The sequence below is a fragment of the Jaculus jaculus genome, chromosome 18 (genome assembly GCF_020740685.1).
Source record: "Jaculus jaculus isolate mJacJac1 chromosome 18, mJacJac1.mat.Y.cur, whole genome shotgun sequence".
Taxonomy (NCBI): Eukaryota; Metazoa; Chordata; class Mammalia; order Rodentia; family Dipodidae; genus Jaculus; species Jaculus jaculus.
The window spans coordinates 28,580,758-28,608,275 of NC_059119.1; the positions used below are offsets into that span (position 1 = coordinate 28,580,758).

Genomic DNA, 27,518 nt, shown 5'->3' on the forward strand with positions numbered 1-27,518 from the left:
AGGGCAATATCATGGTTTATTGTCTGTAAGTGTAGAAGCTGTCAATAAAATACACATCTATATTTATTAAAAAATCCCATGTCTTGTAGTTAAGTCCCAGACCCCTTTAGACCATGGAAGAAGAAACATCTTCTCTGATAAGCAATGGCACATTTGCCTAATCATGTGGGGCTGAATACTCTAAGACCCACTCCAGACCCAGGACTGGAGGACGCAAGAACAGGAAAGAGTCCGCCGAGCCCCTCAGTGACGGCAACACCAGCAAGGCGAACGCAGTAGCATTTCCTTGGGCAGCGGCGCAGCCCCCACGCAGACCAGCTGCTAATGAGTTTTCCTCCTGCTCACTGACAGAGGATACTTGTAATAAAGTTTAATGTGGAAGAACATGGTGTGTATAACTGAAGCTGTAAACATCTCTAATTCTATTTAAAACTACAGGGTGTAGTATATTAACATTTAACCATCAGAAACTAAATTGGCGTGGAACTAATTGAGCCATGTTTATTAGAAAGCAGGCACCGAGTATCTCTTAACCAATGACAACAGAGGACTCAGAGCAAGGCCCACCCTGTGAGTTCATTAAGAATCTTGTCCAGGGTTGGAGAGATGGCTCAGTGGTAAAGCTGCTTCCTGCAAAGCCTAAGGACCTGGGTTCAATGCCACATAAAGTCAGATGCCTAAGGTGGCGCATGTGTCTGGAGTTAATTTGTAGTGGCTAGAGGCCCTGGCACACCCATTCTCTTCTATCTGTCTCTTTCACTCTCTTTCTTAAATAAATAAATATTTTTAAAAAGAAGATTCTTGTCCAAATCCCCACGCAGAAAGATCCAATGATGTTTTAGGAAGAAGACAATGAATAGAGAAGACACTGCCAGCGCCAGTCTGTTAACCTTAGAATTGATTTCCCAAGGCATACAAATCACTTTTGTTTTGGTTTTTCGAAGTAGGGTCTCACTCTAGCTCAGGCTGATCTGAAATTCACTATGTAGTCTCAGGGTGGCCTTGAACTCCTGGCGATCCTCCTACCTCTGCCTCCCGAGTGCTGGGATTAAAGGCGTGCACCACCATGCCCGGCTACAGACCACTCTTTTAAAATGAGAAACAAACATACAATTCATTCAGAATGAGTCAAGATGTAACGGGACGAACCAACATGCAACCTGTATTCTTCTTGGACCTAGCAGAGTTTCACTGCTCCGGATCCCAGCTGTCAGGCTGCTAGCTCTCCTCACCTCTCCTTCTCTGGGTTCCTCGCCTGCTCTGGCCCTGCCATCCGGGCAGCCCCTACCGCTCAGGCCTGGCCACTTTTTCTTCTCACTGGGCAGCCTCTCCCAGAGGATATCCCCAATGCCAGGCCTCCAGCCTTGGTCTGGTACTTACACGAAGGGCACCCAAACTCCCACAGACATTCAGGTCTACACTCCAGGCAGCTGACAGTCTTGCTAACCGAAGTGTATTCTAGGGACCAGAAGCAAGATTATTTCCCCTGGGAGCTTATGGGAAACTCAAAAATCCCAGGTGCCACCCCAGATCTCCTGAGCTAGGATCCCCATTTAGCCAAGATCTCAGGTGATCTGTGTTCACATTAAAGGTCAAGGGGCGCCGTCTACATGCCCAGCAGCCTGGACTCTCCACTGCAACACAAGCTCAACACGGCCATACTGAATGCACATCCTTCTCTAAGCTTTAAATTTCTGCTTTGTTTTCCTTTCTTGGAAGAGCTTCTGCTCCAAATATAGAGGCTGTGGTATGATTCTGGGTACAGTACCTGTGGCTGCCAAGCCTTCAGAGCCCCAGGTGAGAGAGTGGACTCACTGTCTAACAAGCCTCTCTGTCAGGAGCCTAAAAGATCACCGTGTTCTGTGTGGAAGCCTTCAACACCAAAAGGTCCTTCCATTGTACATGCACATGGCTCATGGAGGTCACCACAGTCTCTGTTCTGTTTTAGACCTGCTGGTATCCCTACTCTTAACCTGAAGGGTCCTTTCATTAAGGAGAGCGTGGGGGCTGGCCCCTCCATTCAGAAGGACCTCACCAAGGACAGCAGGAGGACACAGTCCAATCCTACATAAGTCTCGTTCCCCTCACACATTCAACTAACCACAAATCAAACCTTTTTGGAAAAAGATATAAAGTATGTTGGCATTGAATATGTACAGTCACAGCCAGGCGTAGTGGCACATCCCTTTAATCCCAGCACTTGGGAGGCAGAGGTAGGAGGATCGCCCTGAGTTCAAAGCCACCCTGAGACTAGAGTGAATTCCAGATCATCCAGAGCTAGAGTAAGACCCTACCTCAAATATATATATATGTCAGTCACTTTTTCTTGTCATTATTTCCTGAACAGTACAATGTGACAACTATCTGCATAGCAAATGTAAATAGGCATTATAAAATAAGGTATTATAAGCAATCTAGAGATGATTTAAATACTCAGAGAGTTCATATAGGTTATATGTGAATACTATGTTTTTATATAATAAAGTATATCCATGTATTAACTATATTTAGATAATAAAATACACCGCAGATTTGGGTGTCCTGTCGGGTCTTAGAACCAATCCTTCAAGAGCAAAGGATGACTATGCAGTCATAGGGTGTGACGTAAGTGGGTTCCTTGGATATGATGTTCAATGTCAGTTTTTCTTCATGCTTAAGTACTGTTCTGGAAATTTTTCTTCCTGTTTCGGAATTGTTTTTGTGACAGTTTGTCTAGATAGAGAAAGATGAGGGTTTCAATGGAAAGATAACTAATTTTAAAAGAGATCTGAAGAAAGAGAAGAGTCGGGGGGCCGGGGAAGCTCGGCTTGGGATTGCGTGCCTGCGGGACGTCCTCACCTCTGCTTCTCCCTTAGTCCCTGTGGTCTTCAGCCTCACTCTCCATCCACGCGGCTGGAGGCCGATCGGACGTGCGCTGCCCCAGCAGGACCGCCCAAGGGAAAGATGGTTTCTTTCTCACGATGTCTCTGAACAGCCTCGATGGGCCACTTGCATGCTCTGGACCATTTCTGGGCTGAGGCATGGCCTTGTCAACCCAGCCGAGATTCTAGACTAGCAGAGTGACAAGCAGGGCCATGAATAGTCTAAAAGCAAGTCTTCTGTCAACCTGTGTAATTATGAATAAAACTATGCAGTGTCCTGTTTCATTTTCATGCCAGTATGAATGAGAAGGTGGCGGGCCTGGCATTTCCTTCTCGTCCCCGTGAACGGGCTGAGGCTCAGGGCTATAGGCCCGGCCCTCTTCCCCAGGCCGCTTTAGCTCAGAGTCTGCAGGCTTTGACTTTCATTCAGGTTACTTTCAATTCCCTTTCTGTCTCCTGATGATGACTTCCTGTCAACTGTGATCTCAGCCAAAATTCACCCCAAGATCTGAACCTACCTCCTGCACGCTGTCTGGGAGAAGCCACCGTGCTCTAAGCAATGGGTCCATGTTCGTTTTAGCTGCTTTAAACATACACTCAACTGTCCACTTTGGAAACTGCTCCTCTTACAGCTGCCTCCGTGGATGTCTTTGTGGCGAGACGTTTTCATAATTTCTGGTGAATGATTAACTCGTGTGGCAGTTTGATTCAGGTATCCCCCATAAACTTAGGTGTTCTGAATTCTAGGTTCCCAGCTGATGGAGATTTAGGAATTAACACCTCCTGGATGCAGTGTATTGTTGGAGGCAGGCTTATGGGTGTTATAGCCAGTTTCCCCATGCCAGTGTTTGGCACACTCTCCTGTTGGTATTGTCCACCTGATGGTGGCCAAGGGGTGATGTCCACCCTCTGCTCATGCCATTGTTTTCCTCTGCCACCATGGAGCTTCCCCCTCTTGAGCCTGTAAGCCAAAATAAACCTCTTTTTCCCCACAAGCTGCTCTTGGTTGGGTGATTTCTACCAGCAATGTGAACCTGGCTGCAACAATATGTCAGCGCATAGTTAGTGATCTATTTGATAGAGAATAAATGAACAGAATCATTTTTCTAAGCAAGAATGTCACTAGTTGTCACTTCAGATAAGTGCGAGCTACAAAACCACCCATTGCCTCCTGTTCTGAGACTACCTGCTCAGTCTGCTTCTGAGCTGACGACCAGATAGGCTCTGTATAGATGTGGTGGCTTCCACTCTTGTTTGAGCTTGCTGTCAGGGCGGATCTCCCCCGTGCCCACAATTTGGTTGGGATTTGTGTAGCCATGACCAGAGGTTGAGAGAAGAAGGCTAAACGGAATCTGTAGCCATTACATTCTAACTGCATCTTCAAAACTTTCATGGGATTTACAAAAGGTTGGGGGTCTGGAGCCTCAGAAGATACTGCCTCTTAACATGTCACCTTGTCCCTATCAACTCTTATGTTCCCCTCTGTGTGTGGAACCCCAGTGGTCCCACGTGCCCATAAGGCTTTTGTGAAAACTGTGCACAGATAATCATTCTGTCCTTAAAACACCATACAAGCTGAAACGTAGCCATAGTAAAATACAGAAGTCTCTATCACCCACATAATATGAATGGTTTTGGTTTGCTACCCTCATAGAAGATGCCTTTGGAAACTTTAATACATTATTCCAGATTTTTTTTTTTAATTTCAAAACCTGCCTTTCAGACAAGGCAAAGAGCGAGGGAACGAGATCCGGGCGACAGAAAAGGATGGGCTTCCATACTTTTCTTTTTTATTGGAAACTAGTTTCTACCCTGTCTTTCAAAGACGTTCTCATATGGACTCATGAGTCTCTGCAAATATCACTAGAGGGCTGTGTGGGTGAAAATTTGTTTTCTAAACCTGCTTCAGAGCTAGGGATACAGATTAAAAATCAAGTGCTTGTCAAGTGTGTACAAAACCTGATCTTCAGCCGGGCGTGGTGGCACACGCCTTTAATCCCAGCACTCCGGAGGCAGAGGTAGGAGGATCACTGTGAGTTCAAGGCCACCCTGAGACTACATAGTTAATTCCAGGTCAGCCTGGACCAGAGTAAGACCCTACCTCAAAAAAAAAAAAAAAAAAAAAAAAGAAAAAGCCCAAGCAAAACAAAACAAAACAAACAAAAAACCTATCTTCAATCCTCAGAATTGAAAATAAAACAGCTTATTTTTAAAAGTAAGACTATCTTCAGCATAAATGTCAAAAAAAGGTGGTCTGTGTATCTGTGTAGTGGTTTATAGTTTCTACAAGCTAGCAATATTCATGATCTTATTTAACCCCCAAGATTTCTAGGAAGGGTTAAATCACCTGCTACTGGGAGATAAGAAACTCAACCAAGTCACACAGTGACCCACACTCAAGCTTTGTTTAAAATAGATAATTTATCGTATATACATGGTAAATTACATGGTTAATTTCTATGGGATGCAGTAAATGGCTGCCCGAGTACACTCTCCTCGTGAAACATGCACAACAGAGGCAGGATGGCTATCAGAACAGATCTCTTTCTAGCAAAATCCAAGATTCCTGGACATTGCGCAGGTCCCCAGAGAAACTTGCCTCACGGAGTCTATCACATGTAACCCTGACTCCCACCTAACCCCGTGAGATTTCACATCCAAGGTTGACATGGGCAAGGCATGTGGCCAGAGGAGGGTCTTCACTACGTGTTTTTCTCCTCCACCCTTGGAGGGGGAACTCAGACAAAAACCTTTCTAACCATGGGCATTGAGCACGAAGCGATCAAGCTTGGCACACTTTGGAGAGGCTCCCTTGTCCAGAGTGCCCATTGGTGGCACACTTGTGTCTTTGGATGAAGGTAAACAGTTTGCTTTGTAGTGTCTCTGGGTCCACTCTGCTGAAGGCGGGGGCAGGGAACACTCTAGAATGGTATCCTGGACCTGAAGCCTCAGGCAATCATGGCATAAAAAGAGGTCCCGGTTTTCAGAGACAGACCTCAGACTTCCCTTCATCGGCCCCTCTGCCCTTCCAGAGCCAGCATCAGGGCATCTATTTAAAACAATGGATGCCACCATGACAGCTGCATGCCATCATTGCCAGCCAGCACTTGGCAATGCTCCAGGTGCCTAGCAATGCCATCTGAGCATCAGAGAACCTGTGAGACTACACGTGCCCTCTGGCCTTATCCTGTATCCTCTGTTGGCATTTCCTGTGGCTGTAAACTGGGGGCTTGGCATCATACACACACAGGAAGGGTGGAAGACTAAGATTAAGGTTTTTTAAAAAATATTTTAACAAATTAACTAAAACTCAAGGGAAGAGGAGAGGTGAGGGGGTTGGCTCAGCACACAATGTCCTCAGGTGCCCTTGGGGCTCAGTTCTCATACCTCAGGGTCAGGCCAGGGACTGATTGCCCCCAGAGGCATGCCCAAGGGCTATGACCCCTCTTACTTGGGGAAAGCAGTCCCATACCACTTGGAAGACACTGGAATACTGTGGTGGAGGGCTCTCCCACCACACCTAAGGCACACGTTAAAGTACAAAAATAGGGCTTTTGTTTCTGAGTACCATACATAAGGGTGGCAGAGGCAACAGAACCAGAGACGAGGAGGCAGAGCTACAGCCTGTCCTCAAAGAGGATCTGCGCATACACCGTGCTGGCGGGGACGTCCTTGGTAGCCTGGTGCGGTTTGATCAGCTCCAGCTCAGCATATGTCAAGTTCTCCTCAGCAATCTTTGGCTGTATAAGACACAAAAAGAAACATAAAACACACAATTCTAGCTGACTGCAGCTGTTCTGCATCACCCATTTCTTTATCAAGCATGCGTTTCCATAGTACTTAGAGAACTTAAAGGGAAACGAGCGGCTAAAACCATTAAAAGCACACATAAGACATAATAACGAAACAAGATTTTTCTTACTGTCTTACACAGGAATCAATACTCTGCCAAGTTACACTGTGGTTTATATTTAAGCTCATGTGGAGCATTGCCAAAAAAAAAAAAAATTATTCAGCATTAGGCCACAAAGAACACTTGAATTCTGAAAAGTAAAATGTGACTAATAGCCATGGATCAAACAGAAATATACAGGGAGAGACAGAAACAAAACATCCCAGGAATTGATAATAAACTTAGAAATTTTTGCAAATGAGAAAATTATATGTAAAACTAAAGTTTCAGAGCATCATGACAAGAATGATAAAGAAAATGCCACTTGCAAAAACCCCGAAGAATATTGTTGGAGCAGTGCTCAAGAAAAATCACAGCTTTATATTTTAAATATTTTATTTATTTTTATGTGTGTATATGCACACGTATGGGCATGCCAGGGTCCCTGGTTGCTGCAAATGCACAACACCAGATGTATGCGCCAGCCACCTTCTGCATCTGGCTTTATGGGGGTGTCTGAGGAATTGAACCTAGGCAGGGATTCTGAGACAACTCCCCAGCTCTGAAAAAAAAAATCCTAGCTGTGAATATACTTTCATTAAACAATCCAGAGAGCATTAAACATAAAGTTCAGGGAATTAGGAAAAGAACAAAATAAGCAAAAGGAAAGAATGTGAAGAAATCAACAGAAATTAGAAAACAAACACAAGACTAAAATATGGTGTTTGAAAAACACATATAACACACACAAGCTGAAAAATAAGTTGATCAAGATGAACTAAAAGAAGTAAAAACGATTAAAATAGTAAATAATAAAGGCAATAGAATGTAAGTGAAATTTCATAAATGTTTTATGACTTCTCTGCTTAACTTATAAGGAAAAAAATTAAAATGTAGGGCAAAATGGCAATGTCCCAGAAAAATATGAACATAAATTCCACGAAGTCTGACTGTTAGTTACCATCAAAAGAGTAGGAAGCAGAGCTGAAGAGATGGATTAGCGGTTAAGGCTAATCCCATTCCCCAGGACCCACATAGGCCTGCACAAGGTGGCACATGCATCTGGACTTTTGTTTGCAGTGGTTGGAGGCCCTGGCACATCCTTTCTCTCCCTCCCTCTCCCCCCCCCACCACTTCTCTCTCACACAAATAAATAAAAATCAAAAATAAATATTTTAAAAAGGTAGGAATCAAGGGTTGTCTCTCAACAGCATCACATATACTATTCTTTTTTACATTTTTATTTATTCAATTGCAACAAGGGAGAGCTCGAGGGGAGAGTCAGAGAATGGGTGCACTAGGGCCTCCAGGTGCTGCAAACGAATTACAGATGCATGCGCCGCTTTGTGCATCTGGATTTATGTGCTGAGCTTTTGGTGTTTGGGTACTGGGAAATTGAACCTGGGTTGTTAGGCTTTGTAGGCAAACACCTTAACTGCTAAGCCATGTCCTTCAAAGAACAGGTAATTTCAGTGTATTTATGCGGATCCAGAGAAAAGCAGAGAAGAAAGCCTTGATGCATTTGAAAACAATATCACTTATTAACATAAATTTAATTCAAATTTATTCAGAGAAAATGAAGATGCATATGAAAATATAGATAATCACATTCAATTGATTTTTATCCTAGGAATGCAAACATAGCTCAGTACTATTAATATGATTTATAATATTAAAATACCAAAAGGGAAACAAAACATGATTATTTCTATAGCCACTGGAAAAGCAGTTAATAATGTATTCTAAAACTTTCTTAATAAAATCTATTGTCAAGTGATGTCATAGATGTATGCTTTCTTAACATGATTAAGAAAATTATTAAAATAAAAAAATAATTTGTGATCCTACTCTAGTGATATTAAAAATATACAACAGAACTAATTTATGTGATACTGGCAGGTGACTCGACACATTAATGTAGTGAGAAACTTTAGAAATTAACCTAAATATCGTTTTTCAATAGTGTTGTTGAGCTTCTTGGGAAGCATATTGATAATCATAAATGAGTTAAAATTGTGGGAAATAAACCCATAAAAGTATTGGAAGAAAACACGAGTAATTAAAAATTGGATCAACAGGGCTGGGGAGGTGACTCAGTGGAAGAAAGGCACTTGCTTCCAAAGCCTGTCCCCAGTGCCCACGTAAAGCCAGATGCACAAAGTGACACATGCATCTGGAGTTTGTTTGCAGTGGCAAGAGGTCATGGCATACCTCCTCCCCTCTGTCTCTCTCTTCTTGCATATAAATGAAAATATTTTTAAACAAACATCAAGAGTATAGAAAGCATTTTAAAGTATGACACGAGCCAGGCGTGGTGACACATACCTTTAATCACAGCACTTGGGAGGCACAGGTAGGAGGATCGCCATGAGTTCAAGGCCACCCTGAGACTACAGATGGAATTGAGCTAGAGTGAGAACCTACCTCAAAAAAGCCAAAAACAAAAGTACATTATAAAATCCAGGAGCAATAGAAACATGACATATATCTTCATGTGATAGATGGCAAAATATTCTCTCAATTATGTCACAGCACAATATGACAGGACATGAGAGATGTATGCAGCTCATATCAAAGAGACTTCCAACTCAACAAAGATAAGGGCACAAATTCACCAGAAAATGAAGCAGCAGCGGTGGGAAATCCCCAGATAGCTCATGGGAAAGGAAGCTTAGCGGGGCTTTCACAGGTCAACTGAGAGGCAGTCTCGCTCATCTGAAGAGATGAGTGGTTTTAATGAGTTTAATCTCCGTGTGTGTGTGTGTGTGTGTGTGTGTGTGTGTGTGTGTGTTCATGTGTGTGCCATCCTCAGGTCCCTGTGCTTGCAAGGCAGGTACTTTATTGACAAAGCTATCTCCCCAGGCACTGTGTGTAAAGTGTCCAGCCAGTTTTTAAAAAATATTTTGTTATTTATTTATTAGAGACAGAAAAGGAGAGAGAGAAGGAGACAGAAAGAGAATGGGCATGCCAGGGCCTCAAGCCATTGCAAACGAACTCCAGATGCATGTGCCATCATGTGCATCTGGCCTACGTGGGATCTGGAGAGTTGAACCTGGGTCCTTAGGCTTCATAGGCAAGTGCCTTTAGTGCTAAACCATCCTTCCAGCCCTCCAACCAGTTGTTTCAAAAGTTTCCCAAATTGACACATCCTCTCATATACTACTACTGCAAAGAATATTTGTAGGAACAAGCATAAAACTAGAAACACTTAAGTTCATGAGTAGAAATTTGGGACATACACTCAGTAATGTGTGATGGCATATAAAGTCTTTAAGAACAGTAGGCTGAGGGTATATCTCAGTAGTACAGTGTGTGCCTACCATATGCAAGGCCCTGGGCTTGATCCTCAGCACCACATATTGTAGGGCAGGAGGGATGGCTTAGTGGTTAAGGCACTTGCCTGCAACACCAAAGGACCCAGGTTCAATTCTGCAAGTCCCATATAAACCAGATGCACAAGGTGGCACATGCTTCTGGAGTTCATTTGCAGTGCCTGGAGGCCATGGTGTGCCTATTCTCATTCTCTCTCTCTCTCTCTCTCTCTCTCTCTCTTTCTCTCTCTCTCTCTCTCAAATAAGTAAATACAAACTTAAAAATACTCAATAAGACATCTCTATTATACCCAGACATGAAATAGTCATTGGATTCATAGCTTCATAATGCCCAAGACCTGTGTAATACTGGGCCCATCAACACTCTCCTAGATGGTGGAGGAGGGCAAAAAATAAAAAGACATCAAGATAGAAGATGGACTAGTTGGAAAGAAGAGAGGTTTCAGGGGAAGGGGAGTGGGGAGGGGGTACAAAAGAAGGTGATGGGAGGGAATGATGATAAAGATACACTATGCACATTTTGAAAACTGTCAATAAAAACTTTAAAGTGGGCTGAGGAGACGGAGCAGTTGAATGTACTTCCTTGCGAAGCCTGCCAGGCCATGTGTCATTCCCCAGCACCCACGTAAAGCTGGACACGAACTTGTGCATACCTCTGGCACAGGTGCAAGAGACCCTGGAGAACCCATACACACAGACAACTATGTGCACATACAAATAACATAATTTGTTTTCGTTTTTCGAGGTAGGGTCTCGCTGCTAGACCAGGCTGACCTGGAATCCACTATGTATTCTCAGGCTGGGCTTGAACTCACTGCAATCCTCCTACCTCTGCCTCCCAAGTGCTGGGATGAAAGGTGTGCGCCACCACTCCCAGCCAATAGAATGTTTCTGAAAGTTTAAAACTGATGTAGTTGTACATATTTTGCATATTTGCTATCATTTGCGTAAATACATGTGCATGCATGAGTGTAAATATGTGTGCACGTGTTTTACACTTGGAAAACCTGGACACTTTTGGAAATCTTGTAGCAGCTAGAGGACCCACTAGCCAAGCCTCTTAGGGACATCCGCTGGCTGGCTAGGGAAGACTCGCGCTTCATTATTCAGGATTGTTGTACCTTTTAGATTTTGCAGTAAGCATGTGTATTTAATCCACGTACTAATCCATTTAGAATTATAGCTAGAGATAAAAAAAAAGGTCATTAATTTACAGTATATAGCAGCTTGGCTCTCTATAAACTAAATGTTGGAATTGAGGCTTAGTTTTTAGCTTTAGTTTTGTTGTCATTTTGAATCTTGCTCTTTTGAAAGAGCTTGTCCATATTTTATTTATCCCACAGAAAGTTGGGACAAAAAAATCTGGTTTGAATTCAATCTAAGCTTCTCCAAGAGAATGCCAAAAGCCAGGAGCCTCTTCCTTACAGACGAAGCATCATAATGGGGCTGGAAGCAGGAGGTGAGGAGAGGAGACAGGAGCTCCTTCAGGCCGCCACCTCTGGACCCGTGATTGCCAAGTGGCCTCTGCTGCCCGTCCAGCCATTTCTTAAGATCAAAGTTAAGCACATTTGCAAGGATGAGAGTCTCCACTTGTCTTTTGACACCAAAAGCCTTCACGTTGCTCCTTAGTCGCTCATTTCTTACCAGCCAACAGAAGCGCTGTTTACATTCTTGCTTTCAGTTTAATTACATTTCACACCATAATGATTCCATTTAGAAATGCCATGTGTCTTCGGATAAGCACTCAAAACCCAACTCATGTAAATTTTAGAACCGAGATTTATGAAATCATATTGTCCACTTGCTTTATTGCATTACCTCGAAATTGCATTGTTTTCTGGTGTAGATTATCTGTTTATTCTTAAGTTATTTCATTACGTTTGGATATGAAAAATAACACTAGCTTTCTCAACACAGGTCACCAGGCTGGCTTGGCTGATGTGATGTTTTCATACATTTTTATGATGTTCCTATAGTAAACATAATTTAATAAAGCCAAAGCACACTAAATAAATAATTGCATCTAGAAAAGCAATAAAAACAAATAAAATTAGTACTTTCATAAGTGGAAAAGGTACTTCAATTACTGCTTCAAGCAACAACCCACCATAAAATGTGTACAATCATTTCCCTTATGCATATTTCTGGAATATAATAATTTGATTGACGATACGAGGCAGCGCACAGGAGGCTCGGGACTGTGAAGTGTATACAGTTCACAACAGAAGATGCAGACGATCAGCGCTTGGCATCTTTAAAGAACCTATTGTTTCCCTGGCAGGCACTGTTGCCCAGCACCATCAACCATGTACTTAATTACAGTTCTCAGCTTGTTTAAGTGGAAAGGAATTCCCAGTGGCTACTAGAAGGGGGAAAATGTATGATCCGTGGTTTTCACCAACCTGCCTTTGTCCCCGGGGCTTCAGGGGAAGGCTGAGGTGCACCTGAGAAGTAGCTTAGAGAGCTTCCCGCCTATGGGGAAGACTGAGACTAGTGAATGGTCAGAGCAGGAGCTAGGAACAGAGCGTAAGAGTTAAAGCAGGCGGGGTTGCAATGGGCAGAACCAGGTGAGCGGTTTGTGGGAGGGCATCGCCTGTTTCAGCCTAGGCACTTCTCACTTAAATCTCAACTAGGCAGACACAGACTTGGATCAGGTTAGGCGCCATTCCCAGCATCTATGCAACTCCAGACCTGGACGATAATGAATTAGGAAGCATCCTTAGTTGTCTGTGGGCCACGACGTCTCAGAAACAGTCCTCTCCAGGCCTTCAGCCTACTCCTCGGTGCTGGGGGAAATTGAATGACAGTGGCCCTATGTAGCGCTGAGTACTGTGTCTATGAATTCAACCAACTGCAGATCAAAAACATCTGGGGAAAACAAGTTATATCTGAACTAAACACGTAGACTTCTTCTTGTCAGGATTCCATAAAAATACAGCATATCAGGCTTCAGAGAAGGCTTAGCAGTTAAGGCGTATGCCTGAAAAGCCTAAGGACACAGGTTCAATTCTCCAGGACCCGTGTAAGCCAGATGCACAAGGGGCACATGTGTCTGGAGTTTGTTTGCAGAGGCTGGAGGCCCTGGCGTGCCCATTCTCTGCCTGTCTCTCTTCTCTCTCTCCTCACAGGCCTCAGACCAGAACTAGATATTTATCACCAGGTATCACTGAACCCATTGGAAAACAGGCAGCAGAGGTGCACCAAAGCCAAGATGTCCTGCGTAGAGCCCCTCAGAAAAAGCCCTAGAACTTTCTAAGCATGTGAAAAGCAACACCACCATTTTGGCTCTCTTCAGCCATCTGGTTTTACTTACTTTTCTCTTTCACCTACCCTATGGAAAATCCAGGTTAAATTCTCTTTCTGTCCCTCAAACAAACTCATCATATCCCTTAGCATCCACAAGGAATTGTTTCCAGGACTTCCATAACTAACACACTCCTCAAGTGCTCAAGTCTCTTCTATAAAATGGTCCAGTATTTGTGTGTATGCATGCATGCATGCATGTGATCCTCTTCTATACATTAACTCACCTCTAGGTGACTTATGACACAAATACAATGTCAATGATGTAGAAATAGTTGCTATACTGTACTGTTTAGGGACTAACAACAGGGAAAACATCAGTACCTGGTCACCGCAGATACAATTTTTCCAAACATTTAAATCTGGAACTGGTTGAATCTGTGAAGCAGAACCCACCAATGGGCATCTGTGTGCACCTTCCTGGTACCTCATGACCCCATCCTTTGTCTTGGTGCCCCTTTAATCTCACTTTCATACATTTCTAGTCAGGGGTCCACCTCTCTCTAGTTGGAGAAGGACTCTGAGAGAGTGGGGACCGAGGGGAAGATGCAGACTGTTGATAGTAAGAAGTAGATCCAGCAAATTAGTTGTGAAGAGCCGAGTTATGGTCTCCCAAATACTATGTTAAGCTGGGCATAATGGTGTATGCCTTTAATCCCAGCACTGGGGAGGCAGAGGTAGAAGGATCACTGTGAGTTTGAGGCCAGCCTGAGACTACATGGTTAATTCCAGGTCAGCCTGAACTAGAGTAAAACCCTACTCAAAAAAAAAAGTCTGGGGCTGGAGAGATGGCTTAGCGGTTAAGCGCTTGCCTGTGAAGCCTAAGGACCCCGGTTCGAGGCTCGGTTCCCCAGGTCCCACGTCAGCCAGATGCACAAGGGGGCGCACGCGTCTGGAGTTCGTTTGCAGAGGCTGGAAGCCCTGGCGCGCCCATTCTCTCTCTCTCCCTCTATCTGTCTTTCTCTCTATGTCTGTCGCTCTCAAATAAATAAATAAATAATTTAAAAAAAAAAAGTCTGGGCTGGATAGATGGCTTAGCGGTTAAGGCGCTTGCCTGTGAAGCCTAAGAACTCATGTTCAAATCTCCAGGTCCCACATAAACCAGACACACAGTGACGCAAGTGCACGGTGTTGCACTGCGCACAGGGGCGCACACATCTGGAGCTCATTTGCGGTGGCTGAAGGCCCTGGCATGCCCATCCTCTCTCTCAAAATAAATAAATTAATCAATTCAATTGTATGTTAAAGAGCCTGGCGGGGTGGAGCATGCTTTTAATCCCAGTACTCAGGAGGCAGAGGTAGGAGGATTGCTGTGAGTTCAAGGCCAGCCTGAGACTATGTAGTGAATTCCAGGTCAGCCTGAGCTAGAGTGAGACCTTACCTTGAAAAATCGGAAAAAAAAAAAAGTAATAATCGTATGTTAAGTCCTAACCCCCAGTCCCTTAGTACCTTTGAAAATGAGGCATTTAAACTGGTAATAAAGTTAAAATGTGGCCATTATGGTGACTAGCATCCTTATAAGAAGAGGACATTAGGACACAGATGAACACAGAGGGTTGAAATCAGGAAGACCCAGGGCAAAGATGGCTTTTATTTTTATTTTTTTTTAATTTTTTTGTTTACTTATTTATTTGAGAGAGACAGAGAGAGAGAGAGAGAGAGAGAGAATGGGCACGCCTCTGGCCCCTGCAAACGAACTCCAGACGTGTGCACCCCTTGTGCATCTGGCTAACGTGGGTCCTGGGGAATCGAGCCTCGAACCGGGGTCCTTAGGCTTCACAGGCAAGCACTTAACCACTAAGCCATCTCTCCAGCCCAAAGATGGCTTTTATATGCCAAGGAGAACGGCCTCAGGGGAAACCAACCCCTTGATGTTGGACTTGCAGCCTCCTGAACTGTGCTAAAACACATTTCTGGTATTTGAACTACACAGTCGGTGGAAGTTTATTATAGCACCCTAGCATGCAAGCCCACTGTTCAAGGTGGGGACGGGAGAGCAGATGCCTCCCTTGGGAGAAGAGGGGATGAGCTGCCTGACGGGGGTGAGCAGGTGCATTTCACGTGACCACCAGGGCGGAAGGGGAGGAAATAACCAAGGGCCTCACGAGGAAGCAGGCTGGAGGGGAGAGGTTCAGGGCTTCCTCACAGCAGCTGCCCTGCCTGGTACAACTTGGCTTGGACACTGGGCTGTGGCAGGGCTCAGTTGCACGGTAGGCAGCCTGCGCCAGCATCAGCTGTGAGGAAGGGGCGGCAGGGGGGTGCATGCCTCTCTGTGGTTGGCTCGATTCCGAGACAGAAGCCAGCACGGAGGTCAAGGTGAGCTGCCTTTACCTGGCTACTTACTGGGCCTGACTGCTGGGTGACTGGGACCCCAGCCTGGGGCAGGAGCAGAGCCCAAGGTCATCCTCAGCTTGATGACTTAACAGATACAGCTCTCCGGGAGCAGGAAGCATCACTTTCAGGCCTTTTCTTTTCTTTTTTAATTTTTTATTTATTTAGTGACAGACACAGAGAGAAAGACAGGGGGAGAGAGAGAGAATGGGCGTGCCAGGGCTTCCAGCCTCTGCAAAAGAACTCCAGACGCGAGCACCCCCTTGTGCATCTGGCTAACGTGGGTCCTGGGGAACCGAGCCTCGAACTGGGGTCCTTAGGCTTCACAGGCAAGCGCTTAACCGCTAAGCCATCTCTCCAGCCCCAAGCCTTTTCTTATCCAATCCCTATGCACCGACCCACCACTCCATAAGCTCTCTCCAGGGATGTTTTTCTTTTGTGCCCAATTGTCCTGAGGACACACACACACACACACACACACACACACACACACACACACACAAAGAAACAAACGGGCAGCTACACCTCAGGAAGAGACTGGGCGGAGGTTCAGGACATGGTGAGTCCAAGACAGAAAAACCCTACAGAAAAGGGCACCTTGCCCAGCAAGAGCTACACCAGTGTGCCCAGACGTTCCTGGACAAGCTCTCGTTTCTACCACTGAAAACAACAGATGAACTTGATCTTGAGGACCTGGAAGCGGTAAAAATGAAAACCAGAGCCAATATTCAGGAGAGTGGAGGGAAATCATGGAAGTGTCTGGACTCTGGCCTCGGGAAACCCCTGGACCAGCCCAAGGTCTACACAGGATCTCTGGGTGTGGGTGATTGAGGGGTGAAACTCACCTCATGTCAGACATCCCAATACACTCTTCAGGATGCAGGAATGATCCCACAGTGATTGATTTGGGGGATGCAGGAATGATCCCACAGTGATTGATTTGGGGGATGCTTTCTTGCAACGTACACAGAGGTGCCACAGTTACTGGCAGATACCCTGCCCTATGCTCAGTTATTTTGTCTAAAAGACAAAAAAAAAAAAATTTAAAAAAAACCACCACCACCAACAGCAACAACAAAACGCCAAGATGATTGAAAAGAAAGTGTTATACAAGCCAAGGCTGTATGGATCCAAACACCAGGGACAGGCAGAAGTGGCCAGCGGGCGGGCGGTGGCAGATTGAACCTCCGGGACACTCCCAGTAATCACAGCTGCCTGCTGCCCACCCGATAGGAAAAGAAGGTTGGACCTGTCATTGGAAGAAGGACAGTGGGACTCACAGTGTGGTGTCATCAGGGCCAGGGGCCAAAGGTTTTACGCCTTTACAACAGAGAAGCCTGTGGTAGCACCTTACAGATCTTTCCGGACCTTTGTCTGGGACACCGAGGTGCCGCAAATGTTGTAGGCTGCAAAGTGCCAGGCGCAGGTCCTGGGGCACTGGGGACATCCTGTATGCCTACACGTACCAGGGTTAGAATAGCTCTCTCCCGAAGTTGCTCAATGGCCAAGGAACCAAAGGATGCCATCATAAACTACTACAGATTAATTTCGTCACGGAAACGAAGCACGAGGACATTCTGAGCTTGCTGCTGAGCTGTGTTTGCAGAGGTCTGCAATGCTATTTGGCAGGCACCGCCCACACAAGCCCACACAGCGTGCACCCTCCGCCCTGTGACGGCAGTTCTACTTAGCTCTGGCTATGTCTTCCAAGGAGGGTTTAACAAATAGATATGTATATAGGTACTTAATTTTTTTTTTAAATTTTTTTTAAATTAATTAATTTATTTATTTGAGAGTGACAGAGACAGAGAGAAAGACAGATAGAGGGAGAGAGAATGGGCGCGCCAGGGCTTCCAGCCTCTGCAAACGAACTCCAGACGCGTGCGCCCCCTTGTGCATCTGGCTAACGTGGGACCTGGGGAACCGAGCCTCGAACCGGGGTCCTTAGGCTTCACAGGCAAGTGCTTAACCGCTAAGCCATCTCTCCAGCCCGTGGTACTTAATTTTTAAATGGCATCGGGTAAACTTGATTTTTTTATGTTTATAGCTCTGTGAATTTTTTCATTTTAATTAATTAGTTTATTTTGAGAGAGAGAGTGCGTGTGTGCCAGGGGCTCTAGACACTGCTGCAAATAAACTCCAGACACATGTGCCACCTTGTGCATCTGGCTTAAGTGGGTACCGGGGACTTGAACCTGGGTCCTTAGGCTCTGCAGACAAACACCTTAACTGCTAAGCCATCTCTCCAGCCCCAGCTCTGTGAATTTTATGATATGTATAGAATCTTGCATCCACAGCCATAATTTGGTACAGAAGAGTTCCACGTCCCCTATTCCCAAGGCTACCCTCTGTACTTGAATCTCTAGCCTGATTTCTTTGCCATGATTTTTGCCCCTTCGATGTCACATTAAAGACATAACTTCTTAGAACTGCCCTGCTTTTGCTAGTATAGTTTTCTCCAAGATTCACCCAGGCTGTTGTTTATATAAACAGTTTGTTCCTTTTTACTGCCGAGAAGTATTTCATATGCACCAGATGGAACGATTAGGGTAGCCTCTGTTGCAGGTCTACGAGAGATTATCTTGATTAGGTTAATTAATGTGGGAAGCAGCACCATTCCATGGGCTGGGGTCCTGAGCTGTATGAAAAGGAGAGCTGAGGCTGAAGAGATGGCTTAGTGGTTAAATGCTTTCCTGTGAAGTCTAAGGACTCCGGTTCGAGGCTCGATTACCCAGTACCCTCAGAAGCCAGATGGGCAAGGTGGAGCATGCATCTGGAGTTTGTTTGCAGTGGCTGGAGGCCCTGGTATGCCCATTCTCTCTCTCTCTCTCTCTCTCTCTCTCTCTCTCTCTCTCCCTCTTTCTCTGTCACTCTCAAATAAATAAATTAATTAAATTAAATAAAAAATCTTTCTTTAAATAAAAAAGGAGAGCTGGCTGAGCAGCAGCATTCATTGCTCTCTGTTTTCTTCACTTTTGGACTGAATGCAAACAGCTCCAGCCACCATGCCTTCCTGGCCATGACGGACTGGAACCTAGGACTGTAAGCTGAAATAAACCTCTTTCTTCCCTACGCTGCTTCTGGTTAGGTCTGTTCCCAGCAATGAGAAAGCAGCTGACAACAGTTCCTCACTTGTAGGCTTTTGTGTGTTTTCATTTCTGTCTAGTAAATACCCCAAAATGGGGCTGCTCGCTCATATGGCAAGTATATGTTTAACTTTATAAGGAACTGTCACATTATTTGTCGAGAAGGAACCATCGGGTCCTCCCACCCGTGAGATATGAGAGTTTCAGCTGCCCCACACTACTGTCGCTTATCTTTCTCCTTTAGTCATTCTAATAGACGTCAGAAGCACAGTCACCCCATGTCCTTAAGGAGCTCACTGACTTTAGACTTCAATTCCAGGTCCCACTGACATCTGTGAAGCCAGGTTGAATTCTCACATAGCGCAGCTCCCCTGGCGCCCGGGCAGACGGCACCTGGGCGCAGTGCCCCAGATGGAACACAGCGATCGCACGTTTCAAAGCTTCCGAGGGCTTGCCTAGCCTTTCCCAGGCCTCCGCCTCACCAACAGAGAGACGCTGAGACCACAGATACCAGCCCAGGCTGCACCCCACCTCTAATTTCAGCCTCTCTTTGCCCTAGTTTAGGGTGATGGTTATGGAAAGACATCCACAGGGAAGGAATGACTTAACTTTGCTGACATTAGGAAAACCAACCTCAAGGGATCCAGAAGTTATTCATCTCTTTGGAACACACATCTTTCAAACTCCTAACGGGTAGCTTCTGAGGATTTCATTTTGTGGGTGCAGCTATATGGATTCAAGCTGAGAGTTCCCGTTTCCAGGTCAGGGGGGGCTCTAACAACCTCTTAGGCAGAGTTTTGCCTGGAGATCAGAGTTAGATGTGCAGGTCGAATTAAGGTTGAAGAATTGTTTTTAATTTTTTTTGTTTATTTTTATTTATCTATTTGAGAGTGACAGAGAGAGAGAGAGAGAGAGAGAGAGAGAATGGGTGCGCCAGGGCCTCCAGCCACTACAAACAAACTCCAGACGCGTGCACCCCCTTGTGCATCTGGCTAATATGGGTCCTGGGGAATGGATCCTCAAATCGGGGTCCTTGGCTTCACAGGCAAGCGCTTAACCGCTAAGCCATCTTTCCAGCCCTAGTTTGCAGACATTTGAAAAAAAAAAAGCAATTGTAGCTTCTGCAAGTTCCTAATGTTAAGAATTCAACCAGGTAATACCATTATTGCAGCAATGGATCAAAACCCAGGACAGAGGAGGTTTGTGCTCACGTCACCCTAAGCTCAGACATGGGCCACGCTTCTGTTGAGTTGCACTACAAGAGATCTGTTTACTCAAGAGACTGCAGAATCACCAGGGGCAGACTTCCTCCTCTCCCTTCAAGATAAGTGCTCATTTCTTATTCAACAGGGAAGCCACTGGTAAGACAAACTAACTGTGCCTGAAAGCCATCCCTCACACACATAGCCATGGCCAACAGGGCTGCTGAGACTGTGTGCTTAGCACACCCTCTACTCAAGAAGAGAGAATGTGGGAACCCCTACCTTAACTGTGGGCAGTACCCCTTCCATGGTCCACGGTCCTGAACTGTATAAAAAGGAAAGAGTCGGCTGAGTGCCCCTCTTCTCTAGAGGGACAATGGGAGCCTCCAAACAGCCATACTGGAGAAGGAAGGTATACCTTGGTCCCTTCAGTCCCATTGGAACCAACACGCTAGAATATGAGTCACACCGTTTGCCAACTGGTCCATGTATTTATATTCATGCATATTATGAAAAGAGAATGTAGTCTTCTGGTGTCCATGCTAAACGAAAACAAATAATGAAAACTGACAAAAGAAATACTTTTCCAAGACAGAAACAGTAAATGGAAACCACTTGTGCAGAAACCATTGGGCAGATAGCTTCCACATGAAAATAAGTTGCAAGCAGGGCCCAGCATTTGGGAGGCAGAGGTAGATAGATCACTGAGTTCCAGGCTACCCTGAGACTACACTGTGAATTCCAGGCCAGCCTGGGCTAGAGTGAGACCATACAGCAAAAAAAAAAAAAAAAAAAGAAAGAAAAAAAGAGAAAAAGTTGCAATTTAAAAGCCCACTAAATTGTCTGGTAAAGTGGAAAATGTTTTCTCTGTAGAAACAGTAAAAATGGTAACATTTCCCAGACTAGCCCAACAAACCCATCTATAAACCAGAAAAAGGAAGAAAGAAATAGAAAATGGAGGGGACAGGACCTGAGCCAGAGGTGGCTTTTGGAGGTAGCTCAGTATAGTAGCTGAAATGTGGTTCTGCTCAGTGGATTACAACTAACTTCCACCACCCCGTTCGGTCCTCAGCTCGGTAACAGACAGCGTGTCAAAGGCCAGGTGTGGAGGCACGACGTGGCGCCACAGGCCTGTCATCCCAGCACTCGGGAGGTGTGGGAAGGAGGGTACCAAATTCAAGGCCAGTCTAGGTTGCATGACAACACTGTCTTAATAAAGAATAAAAAGGCGGCTGGAGAGATGGCTCAGTGGCTAAGGCGCGCTTGCCTGCAAAACGGAAACCTGAGAACGCATGTTCAAATCTCCAGGTCCCATGTAGCCAGACGCAAAATCGATGCAAGCGTGCGATGTAGCAATGAGCACAAGGGGCGCACACGTTTGGAGTTCGTTCATAGTGGCTGAAAGGTCCTGGGGCACCCATTCTCTCCCTTTCTCTCCCTCCCTCTCTCTCTCTCTCTTTCAAAAATAAAATAAAATAAAATTTTTAAAGCAAAATAAAAAGGCATGAAACTGGGTTCAAAGAGGTTCAAGGTTACCCAGCAGCTATGGAGTGTGAGTTTATGGAGTTCAGACTCTCAGGGCTGACTGGGAGCCACACTCTTGGAAGAGCACCCAGGCGGCTCAGGATTCCGAGCCCGGGCAGTGAGTGTGCATGGAAGGAAAACACCCCGAGTCCAGGTGAGTCAGGTAAGCGGGCAGCAGTCCCCTTCTCTGGATCCTGATGGGGGAAAGAACGGCAGGCTTCAGCACAACATGTACGAGGCTTGGGAGCTCGCTCAGAATCCTCAGCGGGCAGCATGCGCTCTGACTGAAAGGACAAAGAGAAGGGAATGGTCTCATGTTCATTGGAGGCCTCAGGGCCACACAGCATCTGACCTGGCCGGGCAGGGGCTGCCACCACTGAGAGAAGGTGACGGAGGGGGTGGGAGAGAAAGCCCACTGGAAAGCCTTCGGGTCTCTCCGTATGAGCACCTCCCCATGCCTGCCCAAGAGACACAGCCTCCAAGACAGGAGCATGTGTGCCCCTGACCAGCACAGTGTGGAGGTGACCAAGGTGTACACACAGCATTGGCCAGGTTGTATGGATATGTGTGGATATCATGCACCCCCTTGGAGGTGTCCAGGGGATGAGTAGAAATATGAAGCTAAGTGTCATGTGGGGTGAAGTGCAGAAGTGCAAGATGCCTTCTGAAGTAACCAGTAGAATCAGTCACTAAGTTGACTCATCACCTTCTTGGAATGGAGGTGGCCGACCCACCAGGACCTCTATCCCACAGGAAGAATCCACTGGAAGCCCCTGATATAAATCATGCTACTGGAACTGGAAGACCTGGTGGACCAGTGGCCTCAAAGATGGTGTCAGGTGAGGTCTAGGGTCCAGCATGCAGCTGTGACTGCTGACTGAGGCACATCTTGACAATCCAAGCCACGGTTCAGAGTCACGTGGGAGCCAGGCAATGTCCTTGGCACAACATAACCCCCTTGCTCTGTTGACTTGGCCATCTCTAAGTTTTGGGGCCATATCTGTCAATCCCACCTCAACTTCCAGTCTCTGTGGCAGATGGCCAGAACTCCGGTGTGCTCCAGGACAATGGGAGACAGACACAATCTTGACCTTGAAGAGAAGTTTGGAAGATGAAGATTTCGGATTCTATCTAGGTTTGTTGACTCATTGGATTGAAGGAACCTGCCAGGAAGACCTGAGCTAGGCAAATTCACACCATGCTTTTGAGTCCAGAGAATTCAAAGTAAGTTTAGCAAAGCAAATCCTCAGAAGGAGTTCCATGCCAGAGGGCCACATGCCCATGCTAACTGCTCTTGGGACAGACAGATGATCATCTGTATAGCCTGCATAGCCTGCTGAAGCCACGCACAGAAAGGCTAACGCTAAATTATGTTGGTGCAAGGTTTTTCAAACGAGCAGATACATGGACGCCCCTCGAATTTACCAGTGAAAATGCATTATAGATAATGCTCTTGGGGAAGGTTCCTGACACATGAAACATCTCACAGTCACACAGCAGCTGCTCCACGACCTGATGTGGTCATTTTCTTCCCCCCATGGCCGGAATCCCAAGATGCTTCCCCAGAGTTCTTTCACTGTCAAGCAGCACTCCAGATAACACTTTTTTGCTAAGAAATGGTGAGTGCTTGGTTATTTGCTTCGCTCCAAGGGTGTACTCTGAGAATCTGCAAGCTTTAACCCTATCCTCATGGGAACTTCCATCATGTCGGATCACGAGATGGTTCTAGAGTGTGGTGGTGCTCAAAGGCATGTGTTCTCAGGGATAGCCAGCTAGAAGCTGGGTACCTTGGGCAAGGTACTTAACTTCTTGGTGCCTGTGTTTCTTCCTCTGAAACATGAGTCTCATAGTAGTACCCTTCCCATGGGGTTATTTTTGAGTGTTAAGTGCATGGACATAAGTAATGCAGTTACAGGAGTGCCTGACAGGCCTGTATCAGATTAAGTCGTCTCTTTGTTAGTACTACAGCTACCATCCTCATTACAGATTATGAACAAATATTGTCTCAACAATTGGTTCCTTGGAAATGTATTCAAGGCAGAGAGAAGATGCTCAGTGACTCTTTGGAAACACCGTATGTTAGGAACGATGGACTCCCCCAGGTCTCAAGCCAGTGCCAAAAACCAAACAAACAAACAAACAAAAACCCCAGTGACTTCTTTTTTACTAATAGGTAATATAAACCCTTCTAAATAACAAGTCCAACCATGTCACTGCCCTGCACAGCTTCCCCAGTGGTGTCTCGGCAAGTTCACAGTAAGACCCAGAGTCCTTGTCAGGATCTCAGGCCTTTGTTCTTGATTCCTCCACCTCTGCTCACTCCACGTGTGTGCCCGAGGCCCAGGGTTCCAGCCACACTGGTCTCCCGTGTGTCTGTGTAAAACACCTGAGCAGCACTCCTTGTTGACAGCTGACCTCAGGGTCTTCCCTCCTACTGTGTGCTCTGTCTAGAAGATTCTCTTCCACCACCCTGTTCCCTCACATTGTCAGGCACTGCTCTAATGTGGTGTTCTGATTGTCAAACACTGCTTCCCTGGCTCTCTGCCTGGCTTTCCTGTTATCAGAACATGTAGCATGTGCCATCTTTTGGTATCTACTTTGTCTCCCATTAGCATGTGACGCTAGCACCTTGGTGCAATGACAACTGTATGTAGAAGGTGCTCTTACTATCATCATTTTATACATGCAGAAATGAAGACAATGCAACAGTATGTTTAGGACCAATAGCTAGTAAATGGCAGAGTTTGGTGTGAGAGCCCAGCCTCTAATCTCCCCGTTAGGTGCTGGAAATGTTGGACATTATCAACCCCATTCATGACTGCATCCAGCAGTGTGTGTGTGTGAGGGGGGGTCTATGTTCAGAAACAGGTTGCAAAGGAAACCAGCTCTGCTGGGTGGGTGTTTTCTGGTTGGCTTGTGCAAATGACTCCAAGCTGCCAATGATGTCTTGTCTCACTGGAAGGAAGGGGTGGGCAGGAGGCTGCACTGGCTGTGCCCAAGCTCTTAGAAAGATACCTGACTCAGGACATCCCAGCACACAGCAGATCTGCCATACACATTTTTAAAATTCACGACTGAATAAAATAGTGAGGGAAACTCAGTATGATCCTGTCATTTAAAAACCCTCCCATAGAATCCCAACACTCGGGAGGCAGAGGTAGGAGGATCACTGTGAGGTCGAGGCCACCTTGAGACTCCATAGTGAATTCCAGGTCAGCCTGGGCTACAGTGAGACCCTACCTCGAAAAACCAAAAGAAAACCCTCCCATAGATATCTCCAACCTTAGGAGGAGGGGTGAGTGCTCTCTCCCACAAACTCCTCTTTCTAATTTTAGCTTCTGTAGGGAGCTCTGTGATGACACTCTACCCAGAGTAGGAAACTGAGTTCTGTGAGTTCTTGAACTCATAAAATATGCACATGCCTTCCAGCTCTCTACTTTAAAATCTGAGCAATCAATAGAGAGGTCAATAGATAGTTGACAGATATCCTACATTTGAGGACACTGTGAAGAACAAGCACGAAACTCAGAGCACAGTGAGGCAGAATGGGGGAGTCGGGCCCAAGCACCGCACTGAACCAGCTCTGTCACACCCACATGAGGGGGTCTTGTCACCTCTCTTTGCCACCCAAGAAACAGAGACCGTGAGAGCTGTATCAGGATAAGGTGTGTGCTCCTGCTAGTGAGCAACTGGGCCAGCACCTGCATGTGGAAAGTGCCACAGAGATAAAGTGTGTTCTCATCATGATAACCATCGTATCACCACCACTACCATTGCTCCCATGATCTTTATCACCGTCAGCTCTGTCACCACCATAATCCCCAACACCATCACCATCACCATTACCAACACCATTGCCAACATCGCCATCACAGTACTGTCAGATACGACCAACTCTAAGATAAGAAAGAGTAGGGATGGCTGCTCAGTTGTTACATCTGCATTACATGGAAGGTGGGAAATGGGCACATGTTGACTGAAATTCACAGTTTACATTCTTTACGCTCACTGAAAACAGAAACTTATGGGGCTCGACTTACCTGCCTGTTGTCCTCACATGCATTTACTGGGGAGTTTCAATTTAACTTTAGACTGTTACAATAATAATTTAAGATTTCATCTGGCTAGGGAAAAATTCCCACCCAACGTACTGTCATTGTGTGGTGAACTCTGAATGTCATGCAGAGATTTTGTTCCTGAAACTTTGGAGGCCTCAGCCTGACGTGTTAGACATGTTGATGTTTTTTTTGTTTTCTCTTCCTTTCCAAAACTGGCACTGTGTTTCTAGTATTCTTCATTTGAGATTGAAAAAGACTTTTAATAACAACTGTGAAGTACTCTGTGTTCAAAACTGAGCTTTTAAATGAAATAAGCTTAAAAAATCAGATGTGAGCAGAAATGATATTGTTTCAGGAGATTACAAAAATAAAATAGAGTGATGAAACAGTTTTTTTTTTTTTTTGGAAAAAATTTCCCAGCAGTACAATGATCCCAGACATGAAGTGCCCAATAGAGGCAACCCATCAGCCAGGCTGAGATGGAAAACAAGCTACTTCTTCAGGGAGGGGAGGTCCCTGCAGACACATGGGGGCAGGCTTCCTAGAATGGGGAGCACTATAATCTCTGGGACCAGAGTGAGCTAGACACCAGGAGAAGTCATCCATAGGGCAGGACCCCTGGGTATGCAGGTCTTCCACATGCATGAACATCCTGTAACCCAGCTCAGCTCCCTGCCACTGTCCACCCTGGCCAGGTAGCTCTGAGCCTCATGCCCCAGCTGCCCAGCATTTTGTACATTGCGTAGCAGTTCTCAGTGAGGGTTAGGATTATGATAAGGGTGAAAGATAGAAACGTGATCTGAATGAACCAGTGAAGTAGCCGATGGAGAGGTTCAAGTGGCCACCTACGTTTGGAACCCCAAGGCCACATTATTGATCACAATAATGAGGTAGCCTCTGTCTATGGTACTTCAACAGTGGGATTCTTACAGTCTTCCCAAAAGGGGCTCCTAATCAGTGTTTAGTGCATCACCCTATTTTTAAAGTTTCATTTAGCCCATCATCAATAAAATCAGAGCATCAATCAACTGCTAATGGCCTCAGACACAACTGAGAAGCAACCAAGCTGGTTAGTCCTGGTCGTTATGTAAGGATACCGCAGCATGGCAGACAGCCCTCTCACACACTGTGGGGTCTACGTGGAAACGACAGCCCTCCGTCAGGGTGACAGTCTCCTTAGTGTAGAACATTCTCACTTGCACTTGCTCTCAATCACTTCCGGTTTATGGAAGCCCCAGCACTTGCTGTCTCTAGAGAGGAGGCTCATGAAACCAAATGACTTGTTTTCCCCACTCCCATCCCTTCCAGAGCCTCAGCATCGATTCTCCCTCCAGTCAACATACATAACTTCCTGTGACAATAATGCAATGTGCATGGGCACCAAGGGGGGCATAGAATTTTTATCTCTATAAAAATGGTACTAGCATGGTACAAGCTAAGTTTTTGTTTTTTTCCCAAGGCTTTTACTTGGGGCAATATATTGTACATGTGGTTGTGGGTTTTTCCCTTCTTTTTAATTTTAAAATTGAGATTATGAACATATTTTATGCAGGTTAATATATCCTTTTCATGTAAAATTCAGCTGCAACCAGTTCTAGCACATTAACGACAACAAGAGAAATTCTCCGGCTTATTATAAACATCCTTCAAGAAACCTGAAACGCGTGTCCTCTGGAAATAATTTTGCCAGGATTTGGATTATTATTAAAATCCTCTCAGAATTCTATCGCTGATGTCTAATGGGCCTCAGAGCCCTTTTCTGCTACTGATCAAGGAAAAGTCTTTTTGGATGGTGAAAACAGGGCTGGGGGAAGGAGCTGGGTAAACATCAGGCAGGACTGGGGCCTGGGCCCTGGTTAACCACTCTGTGGATTTCAACCAGGCAGAGATAGGCAGAGTCCTAGGACAGGGTCCCTCCAAACTCTGACA

General features: G+C 45.6%; 1 protein-coding gene across 1 annotated transcript in view; it reads right to left on the minus strand.

Annotated features, from left to right (window-relative positions):
* Positions 1-5,263: 5,263 nt before the first annotated feature.
* Vstm4 (V-set and transmembrane domain containing 4) overlaps positions 5,264-27,518 on the minus strand; it is a 109,009-nt gene continuing 86,754 nt past the window's right edge. Inside the window, exon 8 of the mRNA XM_045137841.1 lies at positions 5,264-6,601. Within this exon, the coding sequence (XP_044993776.1) occupies positions 6,479-6,601 (123 nt within the window). The 3' untranslated portion in view covers positions 5,264-6,478. The remainder of the gene's footprint in view (positions 6,602-27,518) is intronic.